We start from the raw sequence: 22605 nt of genomic DNA, 5'->3' as shown, positions 1-22605 counted from the left end.
GCGTTGTCTTTAGCTACTTTTATCCTGTCACTTACCAGGAAGAATGGGGTCAAGGCTAACTGTGGCACCAATGAAAAGATTCTCAAATTATCAAAGGTAATATGCATATCTGCTAGTAGTTCAGTAAAGGCTCCCATGCCCAAGTATTGCAATGTAATGCACATCCCCCTCTCGAGAAATCATATCTAGCACCTAGTATTTCGGATATTTTCAGGGGCAGAATGTTCCTGAGATTGTAGGGCATTAGCAGCAGATTGTTCCAAGAACTCCTAGACAGTGGGAGTAGAATGTCTGAAGAGCTGTGAGACATTGCAAGAAGAGGGATTAATGCTTCGAGAGATTGGGACATTCATTCCCCCATTTCTTTCCCAGAAATTTCCCAGTTCCTGCCATGCTCCACCATATCGTGTCAATTCTTTGCGCCAGCTCCTTCAGTGGCCCGAGGAAAAAGTTTCAACTGAACTGTGCAGAGTTTTATTTTGGGACGGCGCCAGACCGTAGTCGATGTGCTGGTGTTCTCCGAGGCTGAATCGACTACCTCCTCAGCTATCTTCTGTTTGTGCTCAACCCAATGTTTTCGCAAGCAATCTTCTTTCCCTTCAAGTTCCCAAATATGAGTAGCAGGGTCCCATAGAATATCTCCGCCATTATTGTCCTCCATCCCTCTGCGTCCAGAGTATTATGAAAGTAACAGCTGTGGATGACTTTCAGTGGTCTGAAAAAGCGCCGTCTTCTGCTTCAGTACGAGTTTCTTGACAGCCGGCGGGTTTGCTGCAAATAGAAACACTTCCTCAACGCCAGTCTGGGGTGTCTAGAGCTACCTGAACCAGACTTTCGCCCCAACAAGATTCGCAATTAGTGGCGATGTTACGAGGCTGCCTCTCCTTAAAGAGATGCGCGAGATCTCCGAGGAAGTTGGAGCGTCATTCGAGAGATCTTATTGCATCGGTATCGGTATCAACCAAGCAAATCCCATCTGACTTCCAATTGATGTAGGTTTTTGCTGGGCTAATGATCAAGCGTAAAATGTTCGAGGAGCTGTAGAACATTGAGGGCAGAACGCACGGGGGACTCCAGGACAATAGGGAATATAATTTCCCGAGATTCATTAGACAATGCGAGCAGTATGTCCCAAAAGCTCTTGAGACATTGCTACAAGGACCGATACTCCGAGAAGTTGGGACTTACCGCATGTGCATTGATGGAGACAAGCTTTGGTTACTTTGAGGATCTCTAAAGTTCTAATGACGGAGAGGAAATTGTTTGAGGAAGTCGTTGTTGAGGGTTCGAGGAGGAGAAGGTGTTAATTTCTGGGAAGAAAGGGAGGAGGAAGTCTAGGCAATTTATGGATTATATGGATATTAAGCGACCGAGGAGGCATTGACTGACTGCATGGAAGAATTCACTCTCTTGAGTTGGGTGTCCATCACTTTCAAATTTAAAAAGGCTTATTTGAAAAAGCGAGCAGAATTTTGAAGCTGTTTGTCAATGATATTGCTATCTTCTTATGCAATAGGATTTGAATTACAGCAGAATCAGTTTCAAGACTTCTCGATGGATGGTTGGAATGAAAATTTGGTATCTTTTCTTGATTTTGTCACTCTTCAAAATCTGAAAAGGCAGCTATTGCTCAATTCCCCATTCTCCCCATTCTCCCCATTAATGTTCATCGGACCTTCAGAAGGTACCATTGATATCCAGGGACCCAATGATAGCCAGCCAGTCCCAGTCATTCCTTTGGCTCACCATCGCACAGAACACGGCAGAGGTGAACTTCCAATTGCCAATCAACATCACCCTCTACATCAGCTACACCTACTCCCTTTCCGACTTCAGTGCTTTTATGGCTTTTTATTGATTTGACCAAGCGTGATCTCGTCCACTTCATGTTATGGGATTTTGTATGACCAACATCGAATGTAAAGCGTGATCGCATTATATCCAGACCGCTCCCGATGTCGAAAAGGGTGAGCTCTACCGGGTGGAATGCGTGGACTGCGTGTTCAATCAGTCGATTAACGTTGGAATAACGAGATGTTGATCCGAATGTATTGAACGCAATCAGTTTCAAGTTATTGTTCTCAGCTTGCGATAGAAGCTCGAGATGAGTTTGATAATCACCCTCGCACCAAGGTAACATCATGCAAATCCTGTCACCATTCCAGTTGATATAGGTTCTGGGAGGGAATGTGACGGTAAATGGTGCGTGTCGGCGTTCTTCAACTTCAAAGACTGTACCCAGGCTAAGCTGGTAGAATTTCAGGCCCTCCGAGCGAGAGTCCTTGCAAGTGTGTAGTATGGCAGGTGGTCCAACATTCGTTCTGAAGTAATATGGATCGTGATCGTCATTCTCATCGTGAAAGCCTCCAAAGTCCACTCGCACCACCCAAACACCGACATTCCTGGTCTCGAAGGCGGCTTCCTTCCATATCTTGAATTGAATTTCCTTGGGAAGCTTCGGAAAGCAAGGAAAGGGAGTCGCCATGGTGTGGGAGGGGTCCTTTTAGTCGTGATGCAGGAAAGATCGAATACACATGTATTCAGGGGTGCAAGGAAGGCGAGCTTCTGTTGATAGTTAAAGAGCAAACACCAAACAACGAACGTCGGGGGATGCACTGCCCGAGAAAAGAAGAACGAAGCTGGCGATAGGGCCCTGCTAATTCTCTTCGGACAGGAGTATCTCTCGTGGCGCCCAACGGTCTTGAAAGGTCGCCTCAAAGCTACAACGAAGCAAGTCTCCAGGATCGGTGGAATCGTTGGAAGACTGAAAACCACGATTATTCTGGAAGTCCCTTGATGATTTTAAAGGGACAAGGGAGGCAGTTTAAGGTGCTTTTTGTTGTTGTTCAAAGAATTCGCGACGTTGAAAACGGATGTAGAAAGGCGAAGGGGAAAATGGAATTCAGGTCAACAAAGTTAACCGAGGAATTAAGGAGGTGAGCAAATTTATAAATGCGGCACTCGTATCTTCGACACCCTCAGTCAAGGTGAAAATTGAGGCGGAACCAACCATAAATTTATAAGAACTCAAGTGAACATTGGGCTGGAAAACAGTTTGGTATTGCACACAAAACTCAACTATATATTGCAGAAAGGGTCTGCTGCAAAGATCGAGGATTCTCCTCATCCTCCTCTCCCCTATTCACCCATATCTGCGGTTCAACCAAGACAAGAAGAGAGGTCGATTGATAATGCACCTTTTCGTCCATGGTCACGCCCTCGATTTCTAACTCGGCTACCAACCCCATGCGCGTTGGTTTGGGAGACTCGGGACTAGCTCGGAAAGTCGGATTTTTTCTTCGAATAAGCTTGACAAGCTCTGAGCCATCGACATTCTTCTCTTTCGCTGCTTGTTCTACAGGGATGTACCGCAACTCCGCCGTCATAGCTTGCATGGTGTGCAGTTTGGGATTGACAAATCTCGTATCGACAGCTCAGTGTATGTGGATCGAGAGTTCATACGAAACCCGGAATGCAGACGGTCGCAGACCAGGAGCGTGGATGTGGGCCACTGCGTACTGTTCCCCAGAGACCGGAGCCAGCATACTTCTTCAGACTATAGTGAAAGGCAAAGTGTTCCAGGAGCTGTGGGGCATTGTTCTAAAGCGGGTATAGAAGTGGGAATATCACTCCGAGAAGTTGTAACTTACCTGAGCACCGAACTCAAGCTTGTGGTACTTGAGAACTTCAAGTCTAGACTCGTGAGAGGTGTGGAGCATGGGAGGAAGATGTGTTGCCAAGAATAAAATTAGAAGCTGTATGCACTGCCTACATTGATTTGTGTAGAAACACCTCTTTCCCGGATCCAGACGTTGATGTTGCGGGTTTGGAAATCAGCGCATTTCCATATCATGAGCCACAGCTCTTTAGGCAACTTGGGAAGCAGGTAAATGCAGCTGCTTGAGGGCGCTGGCATTTTGATAGTATTGCTTGAGGCAGCCGATTCGAGGACGGCGGAGGCAATCTGGAATTCTGACGGTAACTGAGACGCCACAGCACTGGCCAATATCGTTTTTGTTCCGAGTTAACACTGGACAACGCCTTATCACCTCGCCGACTTTAAAACTCTAGAATTTAGCAAGAAAGCAAATGGCGAGCTTGGCTGAATTGTACTCCTCTGTTCACATATTGATTGCTCCTGATAGACCTATTGAAAAACTCGGGGGCAATCGTTTGATCTCAAGTAAGCCTACCTGAAAAGATGTTCAAGAGGCCAGAGCAGTTCTAGACAGAAGATGGCATTAGAGAACATGCATGATGTCTTTTGGCCGAGTGTGAAAACTGCAAAGACCTGCGTTTTGTAAGTGTTTGGGGTGTCTCTCAAGGGTACAAAATCGAAAACCAGATGACATTTAACACAGCCCAGCGAGGAACAGACACGCTAAATGTTTCTTAAAAAATTCCTTCAATTTGAAATCTCAAGCTAGTTAAATTCATTTGCTTGATCTGTTTCTCCTCGAAGAAGCAATTTTATGGAGGGCCTAGAAGTTTCTCGATGCGAGTCAGGTTCTAAGCCCTGAGCGTTAGAGAGCCAGGGAGTCAGTATTTCTCTAATTGGGAATTTCCCGGGTTCACATCGATTAATAGCATCGCCTGTCTGAACCTGAACTCAAAAAGCAGAGATTCGTGACGATTTCGCATGACGTCACCCAAAAACACTCCCAACAGTCCAGCTAGTAAACCACCGCCCGCACCCCCCATTCATTGAGACCGTGAGACTCGCCCACAATTTGTTTCGGCACTTGGAAGAATGAATCAGTTCCAGAATTTCCGCCGATTTCCCAACTCGACAATTTAAAAGCCACCCTTAACCGGCCTACGGGTAGGAAATCCCAAACCACTATACGAACCTGGGTGATCGTGTATAACTAATTGGCATGATCGAATTATTAGGAGATCGTGATTTCCGTTCCTCGGGTCTTCGGCGGTTTCCTTGAGCTTCGTTTCAAGTTCATCTTTGGCTTGTGCGAGAGAGTCAAGCTGCCACTTCTCCTGAACAGAGGTCGCAAAGTCGAACTTGGCTCTCCATTGCCAAACCGAAGCCTCGTCATGTTGTTTTGTTGTAGCGAACAAGGTAATTTCCTGAAGATAGCGAAGGCTCTTCATAACAAACAGTAATGCGTCCAAGTCTCGGGGATAATGAAAGTCTCCGTGGCGGTATTTGTTCCATATACCATTATCCTTGTTGAAAGCTACAGCACGAAGCTGACCCGCGTTGCACTGCTCCACAAGGTTTAGCATAATGCCTTTATGGGGCATGTAAGAAAAACAAAGTTCGTCTGGGTTCATCAAACAAAGAGTATCAGCAGACCAGTTGATGTAAATGTAAGCATCGCTACTATGGTGATGACGCCTCACGCGAGTCTCAGTGCCAAAGGCAAGCTTGTAGATGGCTAAGCCTTCTTGGCGAGACTCTTGGCATGTTGAGAGAATCGCGGGAGGCAGAGTTGTGGACATGTAGTAATAGTGCGGCCTATCCAGGATATCAAATAACCCATGCGCACTGTCAATTCCCCATGGTCCAACCCAGAGGTCGATATTCCGAGGAATCGTGGCAGCGTGTTTCCAAGTCTTGAGACGCAACTCTTTCGGCAATTTTGGGAAGCAAGTGAACTCGGTCAAGGGGAAGGTTGGAGCTTCAAAGCTGATAGTGGAAGTCGAGTTCTGACCGGCGTCACCGTCTTCTGCAACATCGTTCCATGTCTTGAGTGGAATATTCGACCAGGGCCAGGGAACCGATGAAGATGTTGCGGTCTGCCTGGGATTGCTATCATCTCCAATCTCCAGCTGCGTCATGAGTTCGGGAAGCTCTTCGGCGTGTGACATTGTGCGATGAGTCGATGGTACAACTGCCGGGAGGTTCTTCCTGGGGTGGCAGTCGTTGAAAAGATGTACGATTTGGGAGATTGAGATCACAAATAGTGATCGACCCGGGGCGAAGTGACGAGAAAGTGAATCTGGAGAGGGAAGTCGAGTTGAAGGCGAGATGAGCACGATCTGCTTTGACGTTTAGCAAATCTCGGAAGAGGCAGAATAGGAGTCCACGGCTGTTACTTATACCGGAGGGAGATGAAGCTTTCAGATCGCGAGGAGGAGAAAGGCCTGGTGCTGTATTTGTCTTGTCTTGGTTGAACTCCTGTGGAAGACGAATGGATTGTCGAGGGGGCGATGGGGCAACGAAGAAAAGAAGCGCAATATGAGGGGGTGAGCTTAGGCGAGGTCCAACTTGCCTTGCATTGACAAACACATTCACCTCAAGAGGAGTGAACGTCGGGATCCTCATACTTGTTACTTTCTCCTCTCCTTACACGATGGCCGAGCCGACCTGATGCTCTTCGTACTCTTCAGGGCTCTTTACCGCTAGCTATCCGAGAATATTTCACTTACTTGGCCCTCAACCCACGAGGCCTTGGAAGGGCGCGTCCTGACGATCGCCGAAAGGGGGACAAGTCACATGTTGCTCAAAGAGGGAATTTCGCTCGCCTAAAACTAACGAATTGCGCGCCCTTGTTACAAACTGCCCCTGCTACGGGCTGATTTAGCGACGCTACTGCATCTATTATTTTTCGCAATCGCAAAATGAGAATTATGAATCGAGATTTTTTTAATGGCCACATTTTATATGGAAAACACACCTAATAATGGCCAAATACGCAATTCCCATGTATTATAGTTAAATGCGCCCAGTACTATTACTCTGTTCTCGCTTTTTTGAACTGCCCCCGATTATCCCTATGTCTTGACCTATTCCCCGGCCTATAATCACCATCCCCTGGTAATTCCTTCCCTCTATTGTCAAGATCTGATCTATTATCGTTGTTATCGCTTGATATAGTCACTTCTACTTGTCGCTTCCTCTTTAATATAGACTTCAGAGGAGGTTGAGGAGGTTTAGTGGGTGGAGCGGGAGCGAAGGCTAGTAAAAACGTCAGATCTACTAGTATATCTAAATCTATTAAAACTTACTAGCTATAGGAGCAGGAGCAGGACCAGGATCAGGAGTAGGATCAGGAGCAGGAGAAACCGTAATTCTAGCTTCTAGCGTAGGCATATCGTCCGAATTAAAATCGTCAGAATTCAGGTCGTCACCTGACCCATTCTCTGAAGGAGCAACCTTCTCCCATAGGGCTTCGATCTATTAATTAGGAGTCGAAGCAGGTAAAGAAGATGCCGTAGATATAATTATAGATATAGATATTATATTAGGGGTGGTATTAGGAGAGCCTTCTAATGGGGGGCTAAAATCTAGGAAAGGAAACTCCCCCTTAGCTCTTTTATGCTTATCCTGAATCTCGTTATCTCTTTCCTGAATTATATTAATATCTTAATTAAATATAAGATAAATATGCTTTGGTGTGTTTTTATTTAATTGGTTGAAGTGAGATAATAAGCTATTAATATCCTTTTTAGCTTTAAATATCTGGCTAGTTATATGGTTAATTCTTTTGTTTTTGCCTCTTGGCCAAACCTATTTATATTAGTACTAATTCTATTAGGATACTAGTAAATAATAGCTTACTTTACTTATAAAAGAGACTATATTTGTGTGTTCTAAGATCGTAATTCATTAATTAAGCTCCCAGTTTTCAAATAACGGAATTGATAATAAAAAAGCCTTGGCTAAATATATAGCGAAATCCTTATATACCAGTTTTTGACTATAATAAATAACTATATTAGTAAAGAGGTGTGTATTTCTATAAGTAAGCTTTACGTATGTATTAAACTATTCTACTATCTATAGCTTAATTTGAATATTTTGAGCCTTCCGGTACTTTTCTAAGTTAAGGAACTTCTTTATAATCGAAGTAGGTATACTCGTTCTAGTGAAGCTACTCTCTAGTTCTTCTATTTTATATGTATATAGTATAATAGAAATAAGGACCTTGTATCATTTTTCGATAATAGGAGTAGGAGGGATTATCGATTTACCCTTACTAAAGGCCTTTATATATGTTCCCTGGCCGAGAGTAAGAGATCCCATAGCTTTACCCCTTTTCTGGGCCAAATCTAATAAAATTAGTAAATAATATATTAATATTAGGAGTTAAATAGATAGATATGTATTTTTGCCCTGAGCTTCCTAATAGAAATTACTATGTAATTACTCTAAATATTCGAGCTTAGCCTACTGCCTCCTCTTACGTGCTTCTGCCTTAAGGACCTTCTCTGAGAGATCTATATCCGGGGAATAGTAAAAAGGATAGGAATTAGCTAAGATATTAATTCCTTGATCTTTTAATAATTGGGCGGTAGTATTTTGAAGTTGGGTTTGACTAGAAAATAGTATACCGTCTAATATAATAATTAGTATAGGAGTAATAGGAGCTAGAGGAGGAGTAGCGGGGTTAATTATACCATATAATAGATACTTTACTATAAAAGGGGGGTATAGTGCCTCCCGTATAAAATAAGAGTTTTATAGATTGAGATTATCTATTATAAACGTTTGGGGATAAAAGAATAAGGATTTGATTTATAATTGAATATTAGAAGAAGAATATAGCTAATAAATCTAGTAGTTTAGTAAATAGTAGTATGAAGATAATTAGTAGGATAGAACTATAATATATTAATATTATTTTAATTCTTTAGCCTATTGTTATGGTTATACGCTCTATGGCTGTTACGTGCTCCCTGCACGTGGTATGCTAGGCTATATTGGGCTAGGCTGGTTCGCATGCTTACCTGGCGTTCGTATACACTTGTATATTCTTCTCTCCTTAGTTTAGTATTATCGGAATAAGAGCCACTCTACCCTGCTTTCCAAGCCCAGAGCCAGGCCTCGTAACACCTATATTCCTATAACTTTTTCCCTAAAGAATTTATATATTAGGGACCTATTTCGAAGATTATTAATAATAGTATATTACTAATATATAAAAAGGAATAAATACAAGAACTATAAGGGATGCCCCTTAGTATAAATTAAAATTGGATTTATTTTATTTATTCCTAGTATTATTATTACTTAAAATATGATTTCCTATATTAGTGGTAATAGAATATTAAGTAAGGGGCTATAGGAATTAAGGGGGAAAATTTAAATTCTATATATTAAGATATAACTCTTATTATTTTTACTAAATATATCTTGTAATTACTTTAAAAGTTTATAAGAACTATTAATTCAATAAAGCTAGTATTAATAGAGAATTTGATTTATACTATAGAGTTCTTACTACTAAAATAATAAGTTAATAGAATAATTATAGGGGGTATAGAAATTAAAGGAGTAGGGGTTAATTTTCTGAGGAGGCGAATTATGTAATCTTTTAATATTAAATTGGAAATAAATTACCTGTAACTATATGAATTTAACTTATTAAGTAGATTACTATTAACTTCTATATTTAATTACTTTAGTAAATATTAATGTTTTTAGCTAATTCTTTTTTTGGAATATATATTAATATGTTCTTATTTAACTTCTCTAATACCGGGCAAACCGTCTAATATTTATAGGAGGAATCTCTAGATTATTCTCCTTCTTTACTTTAGGCTCAGATATATATTCATTCTCTATAAACTGCCTATACTCTTGGCTATTTATGACCTAATTACTATTTGCCCTATTAAAAGTAATATTATCTATAGTAAATCTAGTATTTTCTATATTATCTTTAACCTTTGCTTTATTATTAGAGCTAATATAGATGAGATCTTTATCTCTATAGCTAGTATCTCTCCCTTTATTAACGAACTAAATACTATCTTAGTTATTATAATCCTTTAGCCTTGCCTCCTCTAATCCTATAGTTACCTCTAGTAATAGATTCCAATTATATATACCCTTGGGTATTAATAAAAGCCCTAGCTTTGGATAAGTATTCTTTATATTAATCAGGTAGTCGGTAATTAATTCCCTTAAATATATATAGGTACTCAGGTGATTTATTTCTCTATTCGAGTTACGTATAGATTCTATAATTAGGAGTATAAAGCCGGTATCCTTAAGTTCTTGCTTATACTATTTAAGTATAACTTTTGGTAAATATGTATTTTTATTATAGCTAGTATATTCTTTATATAGTTTGTTTAGTTTATTAATATTAATAGGAATACTATAGTCCCTAATCCCCTTTTGCTCTGAAAACATATAGTTCTGGAAGGGTTGGCCAGGAATAATATATGAACGATTAGGCTATTTCCTAATTAAATGGATATTCCAAATCCGGATAAATTCTTTAGTTTGCTCTTGTATAATAGGTAAATAGACGAAAAGTATAGCTATATAATCGGGGAGAAGTTTGCGAGAGTAAAGCCTTTGAGAATATAGTTATTTAAAAAATATCTTTTATTTATTTAGTATGCCCTATATAATATTAGCTAATTAAATCAGTTTTTATGGGATTAGACTAAATAAATTACCTTTGTAATTTGCTCCTACTATGCCTTAATTCATTAATTAGCTATACTAGTCCCAAACTAATAAAGATCTAAGAACTAATATGGATTAATATTCCTTGTTTGATATATTACTTTATAAAGGATATAATGGGTATTAGTAATTATAAGTGTTTTGTATTCTTTATCCGATTAAATATAAAGTGGAATAATCTCTATTTCGTCTACTAAGTCAAGGTATTAAACTAGAATAGTAACCTAGAAGGTAATATAAGTAAGTATATATTAGTATGATATTAATTAGGCCAAAGAAGAATATAGTATAGAGATTTAGGGGTTTTATTGCCTAAATTAAGTATAATTCAAATAACTAGTTCTCTATAATACCTTAGAATTATATAGCCGGAATTATAACTAAGTGAATATTGGCTATTTCCAAGGGGGTATATCTATACCAAATTAGGAAGTAATACTACTTATAGTATAACTATTTGAGATTCTAATATAAATCTAAGATATAAATCGTAAGTAGGTATTAATATCGGTATATATCTTAATATTATAAAATCGTAGCTAAGTAAATATATTAGTAATTATTAAAATAATGATTTTTGAAGTTAAGTTTATACTATATTTACCTTATAATAGCTATTAATGGACCAAATAAAGTTTGGCCTATAAATATTATATTCCCCCCTAGCTACCTTTATCTCTTCTAAATAATACTATATACTTTCTGGATTAAGTTCCTGTATTATAGAAGCTATTCTATTCCTAGAAAACTTCTTGCTATTACCTAGGAAATTGAGATAAGTATATAGAAGCCGGTATCTATAACTTCTAGTATTGCCCTATAGGCCTTTATCTACTATATATTACTTGAGGATATAGCAAAGTTGCTCCTTTTCTAGCTCAACTTGCGAATTAAGTATTCGACATTAAAGCCCTATAGCTCGGCGAACCTGCTATAATAATCGTAGATTAGGAATATTATATCCTAAGCTCCAGAGGTTGGCAAGTATATTGGTATTAGTCGTATGGATATTATAAAAGAACTATGCGATAAGAGCCTTTACCTGAGGAGAAGGCTCAAATATCGAGCGTTGGGAAGGTGCTTTCTATTCGGAAAGCCTATTGCGTAGAGTTCTAAGGGAAATATCGATATCAAAGTCATGCTATAACCTCTTAATAATCTCCTTATATAATAGCTATTACTCAATTAAACAAAGAATATGGGCTTGATAGCAATCGATATTAATCTTTAAACGAGCCATTACGAAGAGGTTAATAATAGAAGATTAAGGAATTAATAATAATAAAGGAACAGAAGTATGAACGAAGTGTATAGGAGGGCTAGTATGTCAGGGGGCATATTACGTGCATTTTATTGAATTTCCTACCCTATCGCATTCCTACCATGGAATGCGATAAAACACTATATAGATCGACTGTTTTAATTATATTCTACCATAGGTATTAGTTATATTATTAATAATAGTACATTTTTGAAATATCGTCGAATTGATTTTCTCAAAAAATAATAGATGCAGTAGCGTTGCTAAAGGAGCCCGTACCTGCACACCCCCAAAGTCTAGACTCTTTGACGCCCAGGGTCGAAACATGAGGCTGAAGGCGCACACATTTTCAGCTGAGCTGCATAATTTATCCTTCTTTACCGCACTTCTCTATTTCTATTGGTTTTTGCTTCTTGTGCAGCCTCATCCATGCCATTGACGGGTGCAGCAAGGCTGCGCCACCGCTGGCGCATTGTCTTAATGTGGTGACATCTCCTCTTCGAGTCGTGGGCGTCAAGATGACTCCAATACCAAGAGGCTCACCGAAACCCTGGAGGTGGCTCCAGCTTCAACATAAATAGCGATGATCTTGCATTTCCCCCTCTCTTAAACGTTGAAATTCTTGTTATTTGATCACATGCCATCATGCGCCAATTTGTGAGCATCGATGATTGTCGGGCACGCCATTTGAATGGCACTTCACCAGCGCTCGGCCCTCTTATCATATCCTATGAACAATGCCGTCAGGAGTGCGGCGTAGGGTACGGAAATTATCCAATCTGGTCCGTTGTCAGCGCTCTCACAGACTGGGTAATACCTCTCTTCCTGCTTCTCGGCAACATTACCTATTCCAAAAGTGCCAGCAAAGTGTTCAGGATCTGGAGATGGAACTGCGGGCCTTGGCTGAATTGGGTCGCTGTGATCTCGCATCTTCTCGTGAATCCGATCGACTTCCTCTGGAATTTAGCGCTGAAACTCGATTCTGGTCGTGAGATCAAAGAGCGCATCGATCGAATATGTGAGATCCGTGAGCGAACTGATCCACCGAGGCCGCAAATATCAATACAGCCTGTGGAGAAGAAATACCTTTGCGGAATCTGTTATGCGCTGGAGGATTTCGAGCACGGAATCCATGTCGAGACGCTCCTGCGGCCTCTTGAGGAGGGCAGCCAAGACGATGCGACTTCGCATTGGGAAGCCGTTAGTCCTCTCCTTGAATCAGCAGCTCGAAACATCGCCGGGGATCGGCGGCACAACAAATTCCACTCCGTTTTGGCAATCGTTGTCTATGGAAAAGATGTCTTTGTGGCCCTCCTTCAGTCGTATGTCGATCAGAATTTTCCCTACCACATGCCGCATACGCTCGCCCTGCGACAATTGTACTACTGGCTCTTTTGCGCGATAATATTGAGCGGCGCTGCTGGAGGTTTTGCGGATCAATGGTCCAGTCACGCATTCTTGGCCGACTTCTTGGATGGAAGACTGAGGAATCTCAGGGACGCCGCAAGACGGAGGGATAATATCTTTCTCAGGCCAATCGAGCCCTGGGATGGAGGAAACTACAGCTGGAAATACCCCAAGCGAGGACAGAAACCGCAAATGACCGGACGACAAAAGGTTTTGCTACTCCCTGCCATTGCAGCCGTTGCATTTCCGGTTGTCATTGCGTTCATAATGTCTTGGTATACACCAACGACGGGTCTGGGTGACAGGGGGATCATGGAGCTGTCTTTCGCCGGCATGTGGATACTGAATTTCCTCATCACAATGTCGGGAAGCCTAATGTTGCCTGAGAAAAACCTTCACCAACTGTTCAAGATCTACTTCTGGAACACATTTTGGTCACTCGGGAGTTTGTACATTCTCTTCGGGGCCTTCCAAGGTATGTTGCGCTCATTTGCTCTATCCCCGACACTCCGTGTTAACTTCTATAGGATGGTACAACAACTGCAAGTCTTGGTCTGCATATTTCAGCAAAGGCGCCTCAGAAGCGTTCATCGATCTGAACATGAGAGACACGATCCAGAAAAACATCTTCAAATTCTACTTACCAATGACCGCTGCCTCACTAGTCACCCAGCTCTTGATCGCAGCATTCGTTATTTGGATCAATTGGGAAGTGGTTCGATTTACAACTTGGAGTGACGATGAGAATCGTGTTTTCTTTGACAGACACCGAAGAATTGAGGAGATGGAAATGGCGCATATATCAGACCAAGAGGATCCGTCAGAAAGAGGGTTGCTGGCGAGTGAACGAGGGCTTCCAACTATGGCGTCCGAAGAGTGGACTGTGTCTTTTGAGGAGGATAGGTTGCGAGAATATGTTTAATATCAGATTCAGAACAATTGCAAAATAATAGTCGTTTCCAGGCCAAGTGCACGATTTCAGTGTCTTTCCTAGCAAATCATCACAACTTCACAAGACAGACGTCGAGCACTCTCAGTACGAGAACGTTAAAATGACAGGTTCTGGGTCGAAGATCTCCAGTATTTTCTCTATGCTTGAAATTTGCTCATTTTTAAGTCAGCCAACCCTCGTGGGGTCAAGCCCGAAAAGGGGGCAATGACCATTCCAAAAACAGCCTTGCCAAGCATCCGCACAGACAGCTGATCACTCTCCCCCCCCGCCTCCAAGTCTCACGACACTGTCTAACTTCCACCAGCAGTAGTGGCGCTTGATCTTTCATCTCGTTCGCTGCAGCAACGGCACGTAGATTGTGGCATCCAATTGCCTCTCGCAAAAAATGAGGCTGGTGCAAGCTACAACCGCCACAGGGCTGAACAGTAACCACATCCAGCAGAAAGGCGGCAACGAAAATCACTCCCCAAGCAAGCTCCCGGCTTTTGGACTGGGGGACGGATCCTTTGTTTTTACAAGTAAAATGTGAAGAACCATCATTTCGTTTCTCTCCTTCCGCGTTTTTGTACCACGTTCTTTTGGTCGTAGAAAGCCCTTCCACTCTTTATTCAATATGCGTTCTCTCTTGACTTCGGTCGTTCCATTCGTTACTTTTGGTCTTTCTCACTTGAGGTTTGTTGAGGCGTTTGAGCAGTGTTATTATCCCGATGGATCGATACCTACAGATTGGATTTGGGAGGCCTGTACGGGGGCTCAGTATTCGAGTTGTTGTGTGCCGAGTGAAGGAGATATCTGCCAACCTGATGGACTTTGTTATTATCCCGCTGCGGGCATTTCGTATCGTGGTACTTGTACAGATCGTACATGGAACGATCCGTCTTGCAACGCAGACATCTGCGTGACTGGTATGTTCAATCCATCTCACGCAGTGCGAATTCTCCAACAAAGCCAACTAACCAATCTCCCCACCACAGGTTTCGAAACCACCTGGAACTGGGCAATCAAATGTGACGGCGCTGGCGGAGCGGAAACCTGGGCCTGCGGCATCATCGACGACTACGGCCACGAAAGTCCCACCAGCATAACCTGCCCTGCAAACGAAGCAGCACAAACCGCAGGCTCAAATTTCGTAACCACAGGATCGACCACTTCTGCAGCCCGCTACACACCTCCTCCCACCGTTGATCCGAAAGTGTACTCCGTCTTCACATCTTCATACACAGCAACTCTCACCGCCAGCCAAGAAACCACGACGCTGACAACCACATACGCGAGCACATTTACCAGCAAGATTAGCGCTGCTGCGGCCACAACAACCGGATCCGGATCCGGTGTGCCAGTCCCCGTGACCTCTAATTCAACATCCTCGAACACGAAAGGTGCAGTAACATTGTCTATTGGAGCGTTAATTGGCATCATCGTAACCATCATCGCGCTCCTCACCCTCGGTCTCGGCACCGCCGTCATCCTCCGCAACAAGCGTCTCAAGAAGAAAGAAGAAGCCATCCGCTTAAACACCGCTTCTCCACCACCACCAAACGGACCCGTTGGACGCGATCAAATATATCCGTATGAGGCGCCCGCGAACGAGGTCGGGGATGCAGAGAAGCTGAGGCGGCAGTATGGGTATGTGGGTCCGAAGGTGGATACGTATGAGATTGACGATCATTCGGTTCATGGCCGTGGGGAGAAGAGTGCTGCTATGGGGATGGGAGCTGGGAGGACGGGCGTGGCGGAGATGAGGGGTGAGTATGGGGAGCCGTTGAGGAGTCCGGCGCCGGAGTACAGTGTTGCTGTTATGCCGGTTGAGTTGGATGCGTCGCCTGCGCCTTCAAGGGGGGAAAATAGGCCGTATGGGAGGTATTGAGGCTGGTGGGTTATGGCGAGTATTTTTTCTGGCTGGGTGGCGTTCATGTTAATAGACAGGGAGTTCAACGTTAATATGGCTTTGATGTTGGATGAATGCTGCAGAAAGTACAAAGAAGGTCACGACTAAAAAGTGAAAATAGAATGTTTCAAGTTCCAAGTGAAAACGGTACACTCTGCTTCGAGTGGATTTCTTGTTTGCAATACAAAAAAAAGCTTAATGAGCTTAATGAAGGATTCATTACAGAAGTTGAATGTCTATCTTTGGATCAGAGTTTGGTATCGCCTGTGATGTGAAAATGCCCCGCGCCGCCGTGCCGTGGCGGCCTAGTTTTCAGACAAAACGAGACCTTTCTGATAGTCTTTCCAGCTCGATTTTGCGCTTACGAGTTACTTAGCGTTGAAGATTGGAAGACAAGTTCAATATGAACCCTTAATTATGACTCGGGAAATACTCTCACCTCCGGATGCAATAAACCTACTCGCGACTGAGGAAAAGAAAGGGCTATGTCACGTGGCTCCTGTGCATCGTTGACGTCGTCCCAGACTTTAAATTAGTCGATAAAACTGTGCTCAACCAGCGCAAAACTCTCTCCCACATCCCGAACACTGCAAGCCTGCGCTTCTATCCGATCCTTCGGCAAGCCACTTCAACTCTACGGATGAAATCGGAGACCCTCGCAGCGCGTCGGGGCGCTGTCAATCGTCACGCATTGGGAGGGGGGTTGGAATGGTTGATCCAGGAGATCTCTTCCGAGCAAGCACTGGTTCGCAACAACAAGTGATGATGCAAATCCTAAATTCGATGAAGAATCTAGAGCCCCAAAGCCGGATGAAATCTTCTCGATGTTTCCGCTCTCGCCTTCGGAGTCACCTCCGAATCCGCCACCTGAAGGACTAAAAGGTTTTGGGGTGTCTTTAGCCTGGCTGCAATGCTCCACAGTGTTCTGGAATCCAATAACTTAGAACTGGGCATGTCCACGCGGAAGCGGTGCTCAACCCTAGCATTCGTCGGCGCCACGGTGAGGATGTTCCGATCTATCTTTTCATACGTATCTCTTCTTTGTGTTGAGGTGGCAGGTGCGCGGACGATGCTGGCAGACGAGTGTCAGCTGCTATCGTGACAATCTCGCGCTGTTGTTGCTGACTGAACAGGCCTCGGCCAAGAATCTGCGGAAGGGTGGGGCAGGAGGAATGACAAAGGAAAACGGACTTCCGTCGACACTGGGAGATGGCAGATCTGGGCGATGCCACAGTCAATGGCAGCGATGTACCAAGGAACCCCAGCGATCTGCCCAAGAAGGCGGAGACGGATATCACCGCCACCGTCGATGTCACCCTTGAATGTCCGAAAGATGGATTGCTGTCAGTGGGACTCGTGGAACTCTTAGATATAGACGATCGGCCAGTGTTCATCCTCGACTTAGCGAGCACCTCGAAAACCATCCCGATATATTGCAATCCGAGGTTGCGGGAAGTGCCATTGTTAGAACTGAAGATTGGGAAGGGAGTGATATCAGGGGGGAAATCAGAGAGGGACCCCAAATGTGCCGCGTTTATCGAATGGGCTGCTGCAACGACAAGATTAGGAAGCTTCACAGAAACCAATTGCTACGGGCTCAGATGGAAGGCAAAGACAATAAGGAAGAGGTGGAGAGTGGTGTCTGGAGAAGAAGACGATTATGCTGGGGATGCGGCTGTCCATCGGCATCAGTCGGAATATCCAAGGCCAGGGAGGTCACAGACGATGGACAGGGTCGAAAGAAGAGACTGGTCGAAACCCGCAATCACTTCGAATGACTCTTTGGAAGCACAGCTTTCTGCATTCCGACTTCGCCGGGAAGAGGAAATCCAAGTATTTCCGTCTCTAGCACCAAGAGCGCAACCAGCACAAAGGCAGGACAGCATGAAACATCCAGAGGATATTGGCCGGATCGATTTCACGAAGCCCAACCCATCCTTCACCCTCTCCTCCCATTATGAATTTGTTCTCAACTTCGACTGGGGATCCACCGAACTGGGGCCTATCAACCAATGGTCGGCTGAACTGCGCAGAATGGCCAATATTTTGATGAGCGACCCTCGACCTGCTGCAATGTATTACGGCAAGCACAGAACCATGTTATATAACGAACCCTATGTTGTAGTCATGGGACAAAAGCATCCTGGTATGATGGGCAAGACATTCTCCGACGCTTGGGCAGAGGTGGAAGGTGACTTCAGTCCGGCATTTGATGCGGCTTACGAGACGGGAACGTCGTACTTGCTTGACGATGCTCGTTTTTACATCGATAGACAGGGTTATCTCGAGGAAACATATTACTCGATATCCATCATTCCATTTAGTGTCGGGGATGGTGATATTGGTTTGTGAGTACACTCTGCATTTGCTCACTGTATCGAAGTCCGGCCAACTGATTTGTCTGCAGCTACAACCCCGTCTCCGATTCCACGAGACAAGTCATAGCAGACAGGCGAATGGCATTCTTCCTCCGGCTTGGACAGTACATCGCATCGTCGCGGGAGCCGAAAGACTTCTGGCATCAACTGCTTCTTGCTCTTCAAGGCGACCATCTCGACCTACCTTTCGCAATTCTCTACTCTGCCGGTGGAGATATCAATGAAACATTCTCAGAGTCGTCAGAACTGAGCCAGAACCTTCGGAACTGGACCCTTGAAGGACTAGTCAGAGTTCCAGAATCTTGCACAAGCATTCCGAAACGGATCAACAATGAACTGGGCATGGAAGAATTCCTCCCAAATTTCTATGATTTGGTGAAGCAAGACTCTCCGACTCTGCTCCGAGCAGACGATGGAACTTTACCGCAGTTTATTTCAAGAGATATCACGGTAATCATGGATGGAAAGCATCCGTGCAAGTCAGCTATTTTCCTGCCAATCCGATCTACGTCAGACAATGTTCTCGGTTTTATGATTCTTGGTGTAAATCCTCGGAGACAGTTTGATGCTGATTACAAAGTTTTTGTCGAGCTTCTTAGTAGGCAATTAGCTACTTCGATGGTGGTAAGCTTCCACCATTTCTAGGAACGGGAAGCAAATACTCATATTAATTACAGTCTGCACTTCTATTTGAAGAAGAAATCCGTCGAGGCCAAATAGCTGCTGAACAAGCAACACACGACCGCAATCTTCTGTCCAAAAAGCTCGCTGTACAAACACACGAAGCGCTAGAAGCTGAGACAAGATTTAGAAGAATGGCGGACCTCGCGCCAGTAGGGATGTTCCATATTGACCCACAGGGAGTTTTGTTATATGGCAACAACGATTACTACAAGTATGTTCGTTGGTTTAAATAAATGCTGCTCCATGCTGACGCTGGAATTCAAGGATGACTGGGCATCCTCGGAATGTCTCATATCCACTGGTAGGTTTCTCAATATTTATAGAGTGCGAGCCATGTTGCTGAAAAGGATTCGCAGAGTTGGTACAATGTCCTCCACGATTCCGATCATCCCATCATGGACCGTGAGTGGGCGAAGCTTCTAGGCGGAGAAACAGTAGTGTTCGAGCTTCGATTGAAACGCCCATTTGTGGCCGAGGAGATCGTTCCTGGAGAGAAGGTGGAAGGTTTTTCGTGGATCATCGCAGCCGCATACCCGGAGAGAGCAGATGATGGAACGGTTATCGGTATCTTGGGTTGCATCACAGACATCAGTCGTCAGAAATGGATGGAGGGGTTCCAGACCAGGAAGATGATGGAAGCCGTCGAACTAAAGAGACAGCAGGAGAACTTCATCGATATGACGTCTCAGTAAGTCTTTTGATACACAGCCTGCGGGCCCTCGCTTATCATCGCCAGTGAAATGAGAAACCCTCTGTCGGCAATCATCCAGTGTGGTGACTGGATCGGAACTTCTCTTTCTGAATTTGGTGGCGAGAGCCAAAACGTCACCATCCCAAGGGAGCTTGTGGATGGCTATGTGGATGCAGCACAAACGATTGTACTTTGTGCTCAACATCAGAAGCGAATTATCGATGATATCCTTACTCTCTCAAAATTGGACTCCGACCTTCTCTTCGTCACCCCGGTCGAAGTTCAACCTATATCAGTAATCCGGATCGCACTGAAGATGTTCGACAGCGAGCTCCAAAAGAGCGACGTGGAGCTTCGGTTCTATGTTGATCCTTCATACTCGAATTTGGCGGTGGATTGGGTTAGACTCGACCCCAGTCGATTTCTTCAAGTGCTAATCAACTTAACGACGAACGCCATCAAGTTTACGCAGACCGAGACGAAGAGGAAGATTAGCATTAGTATTGGTGCTTCCATCGAGCCGCCGCCGGGGAGAAATGGCATCGAGTATCTACCCCGCAGCAGCAACCGCAAAGACCTCACATTAGGCACCGCCTGGGGTACAGGAGAAATGGTCTACCTGTACGTCGAAGTGGAGGATACTGGTCGAGGATTGGATGAAGACGAGCGAAACCTCCTCTTCAGACGCTTCTCTCAGGCATCACCACGAACCCACGTCCAATATGGAGGCTCGGGTCTTGGACTTTTTATCTCTCGAGAGCTGACAGAGTTGCAAGGCGGCCAAATTGGAGTCGCATCCAAAGCTGGCGTTGGCAGCACTTTCGCATTCTATCTCCGAGCACGGCGGTGCAATCCTCCAGAAGACCGCAGTCGAATGACTTCCCAGTCAGTCGACATGAGAGCGCAATACAAGATTATCAGTCCTGTGGCACTGGCACGACTTCAAACTGGATCCACGCTACCAACACCTCGGGAGAAAGCTACGCAACCCGTGGCACCGAAGCATGTCTTGATAGTCGAAGACAACATCGTCAACCAAAAGGTCCTTTCGAAACAGCTGCGCAGCGCTGGCTGCACAGTGCACGTTGCTAACCACGGCGGCGAAGCACTCTCTTTCCTCTCGAAAACCCGCTTCTGGGCCGGAAACGAAAACAGCGGCCTCCTTCTGCACATCATACTCATGGATCTCGAAATGCCAGTAATGAACGGGTTGACATGCGTAAAGAGGATTCGAGAATTACAAAAGGAAGGGGTGATCACGAGACATGTTCCGGTTATTGCTGTTACGGCCAATGCGAGGAGCGAGCAGATTGCTACAGCCAAGGAGTCGGGTATGGATAGTGTTGTTACAAAACCGTTTAGGATTCCGGAGCTTTTGCCGGAGATGGAGAGGCAGGTTCGAAGAGGGGAGGGGAGACCAGTTGAGTTGGAGAGGTCAAGCTTTGCTCCGGATTAGCTTGGGAGTGGAAAGTGGGGAGTTGTGCATATTTTCGGCAGAGCTTTGTAATAAAATGCATCTTTGAGCTTGGCGTTTATGGGAGAGAACCAGGAGGTCTGCAGCATTTTCGGTATGGACTTGGATAGCCTGTGGCGTTAGCTTACTAGCGGAAGCATGGTCGAGGGCTGGCATTAGATGGATACTCTAGATACCTCAATACCACCTTTACAACCCTCTCTCCCTCCCTCCTTTTCACGCCTTCCTCTCCCTCATCACCTCCCCCCTCACTACCTCCAACCCCCTCCTCTGCCTTCCCCACTCATCAAAATTCTCCTCCTCCAACCACCGCTCCATCCCCCCTCTCATCTCCTCCCACTCATCCCCCACCACCGCAAAAACATTTGTGTCCCTCCCCCTCCCCTTATAAACCTTCTCCCGCCTCAAGCACCCCTCCCACTTAAACCCCAGCCTAACCGCCGCTCGTTTACTAGCCTCATTCCTATCATTGCACCGCCACTCGACGCGCTGATACCCGAGGTCGACGAAACAATGCCGCAGGAGCAGGTAGACGGCTTCTGTGGCGCCGGTTGTGCGTTGGAGGAGAGAGGAGAAGATCGCGCCAAGGTCGATGGTGTGGTGGGCGGGGAGGGGGCGTGAAAGGGACAGGATGCCTAGAACTTCCTCCTTGCTCGCTTCTTGTCTTTCCTCCCCATCCACTTTCTCTTTCTCTTCCATTTTTAATTGAGAGGGAGAGCGAGAGGTGGGAATCACAGCATATATCCAGTCGTTAGCACTCTCGAGCAGGCTCGAGATCTCCAAGCCGAGATTCTCAGGCGAGATGTAAGGGCCGATAGGTAGGAATTTGAAGATGTGTGCGTTCTGGGTGCCACCGAAGATAGTGTAGAGTGCGGGGATGCGGGAGGGGGTCAGGAGAGCGAGGGTTATGTGGCGCCCGATGACGGAAAAGGAGGTTGAGCGGGTAGGGAGGAGGGCTGGGGGTGAAGTGATTTGAGGGCCTTCGGGGAGCCAGGCGGGGTCCATTGTGAATTTTGAGTAGAGATTAATGAAATTGGTTGAAAGAAGAAGGTGATGTTGTGAGTGTTCAATAAGGAGGGTTCGACTTCGCGGTGGGAAGAGATCAGGGGGAGAGTCCGTGTGAGGTCACGGAGGACGGCGTCAGACAACACAGCGTGTATGGATAAATAAATCTTTGGGATAGACACAGGTAAATGCCGACAACGTTCCCATGGAGCTTTTTGTTTGAAGAAAGAATTCCTCGTTTCTTACTGTCGGTCCCATGCCTCCTTGAATTGCGTCACTTGCTCAAAGTTGACCTCAAAGTTCAGCCCAGAGAAGGGCAGAATCCCAAGTGCAACGTCGGCAATCTGTAAAGTCGGGGTACCAACAGAGCCCTGATCGGAGGACCTACATATAAAATACTCTTAGTTTCTATGTTCCGCAGCGTTAGAAATTCTACAGTTTTTGGTTTGAGAAAGCCATGCCTGCTCTTCCTGTCGCTTTCCGC

At 44.7% G+C, this 22605-nt stretch overlaps 6 protein-coding genes across 6 annotated transcripts; 3 read left to right on the top strand and 3 right to left on the bottom strand.

The window, feature by feature from the left end:
* Positions 1–1729: 1729 nt before the first annotated feature.
* K444DRAFT_636225 (uncharacterized protein) lies at positions 1730–2485 on the bottom strand (the record flags this gene model as incomplete). The annotated part of the gene is made up of 1 exon (XM_024883970.1): positions 1730–2485. One exon carries the CDS (start codon positions 2483–2485, stop codon positions 1730–1732), a length of 756 nt encoding a protein of 251 aa, XP_024729257.1.
* Positions 2486–5708: 3223 nt separating this feature from the next.
* K444DRAFT_620006 (uncharacterized protein) lies at positions 5709–6334 on the bottom strand. The gene has a single exon (XM_024881624.1). It carries the CDS (start codon positions 6281–6283, stop codon positions 5771–5773), a length of 513 nt encoding a protein of 170 aa, XP_024729256.1. The 5' UTR covers positions 6284–6334; the 3' UTR covers positions 5709–5770.
* Positions 6335–12987: 6653 nt separating this feature from the next.
* Positions 12988–14009, top strand: K444DRAFT_620005 (uncharacterized protein). The gene is made up of 2 exons (XM_024881623.1): positions 12988–13524; positions 13577–14009. Exons 1-2 carry the CDS (start codon positions 12993–12995, stop codon positions 13969–13971), a joined length of 927 nt encoding a protein of 308 aa, XP_024729255.1. The 5' UTR covers positions 12988–12992; the 3' UTR covers positions 13972–14009.
* A 458-nt stretch (positions 14010–14467) lies between these two features.
* Positions 14468–16038, top strand: K444DRAFT_620004 (uncharacterized protein). Its single transcript, XM_024881622.1, has 2 exons — positions 14468–14906; positions 14976–16038. The coding sequence occupies exons 1-2, from the start codon at positions 14615–14617 to the stop codon at positions 15866–15868; spliced, it is 1185 nt and encodes a 394-aa protein (XP_024729254.1). The 5' UTR covers positions 14468–14614; the 3' UTR covers positions 15869–16038.
* An 853-nt stretch (positions 16039–16891) lies between these two features.
* K444DRAFT_573105 (uncharacterized protein) lies at positions 16892–21348 on the top strand. The gene is made up of 6 exons (XM_024877385.1): positions 16892–18237; positions 18297–18891; positions 18945–19162; positions 19216–19252; positions 19308–19639; positions 19688–21348. The coding sequence occupies exons 1-6, from the start codon at positions 17099–17101 to the stop codon at positions 21096–21098; spliced, it is 3732 nt and encodes a 1243-aa protein (XP_024729253.1). The 5' UTR covers positions 16892–17098; the 3' UTR covers positions 21099–21348.
* Positions 21333–22121, bottom strand: K444DRAFT_600888 (acyl-CoA N-acyltransferase; the record flags this gene model as incomplete). Its single annotated transcript, XM_024878640.1, has 1 exon — positions 21333–22121. One exon carries the CDS (start codon positions 22119–22121, stop codon positions 21333–21335), a length of 789 nt encoding a protein of 262 aa, XP_024729252.1.
* Positions 22122–22605: the final 484 nt, after the last annotated feature.

This window comes from Hyaloscypha bicolor (genome assembly GCF_002865645.1).
Source record: "Hyaloscypha bicolor E unplaced genomic scaffold K444scaffold_175, whole genome shotgun sequence".
NCBI classification, from domain to species: Eukaryota; Fungi; Ascomycota; class Leotiomycetes; order Helotiales; family Hyaloscyphaceae; genus Hyaloscypha; species Hyaloscypha bicolor.
The sequence above is the reverse complement of the archived record's forward strand: the minus strand, read 5'-3'. Positions and strand labels throughout refer to the sequence as shown.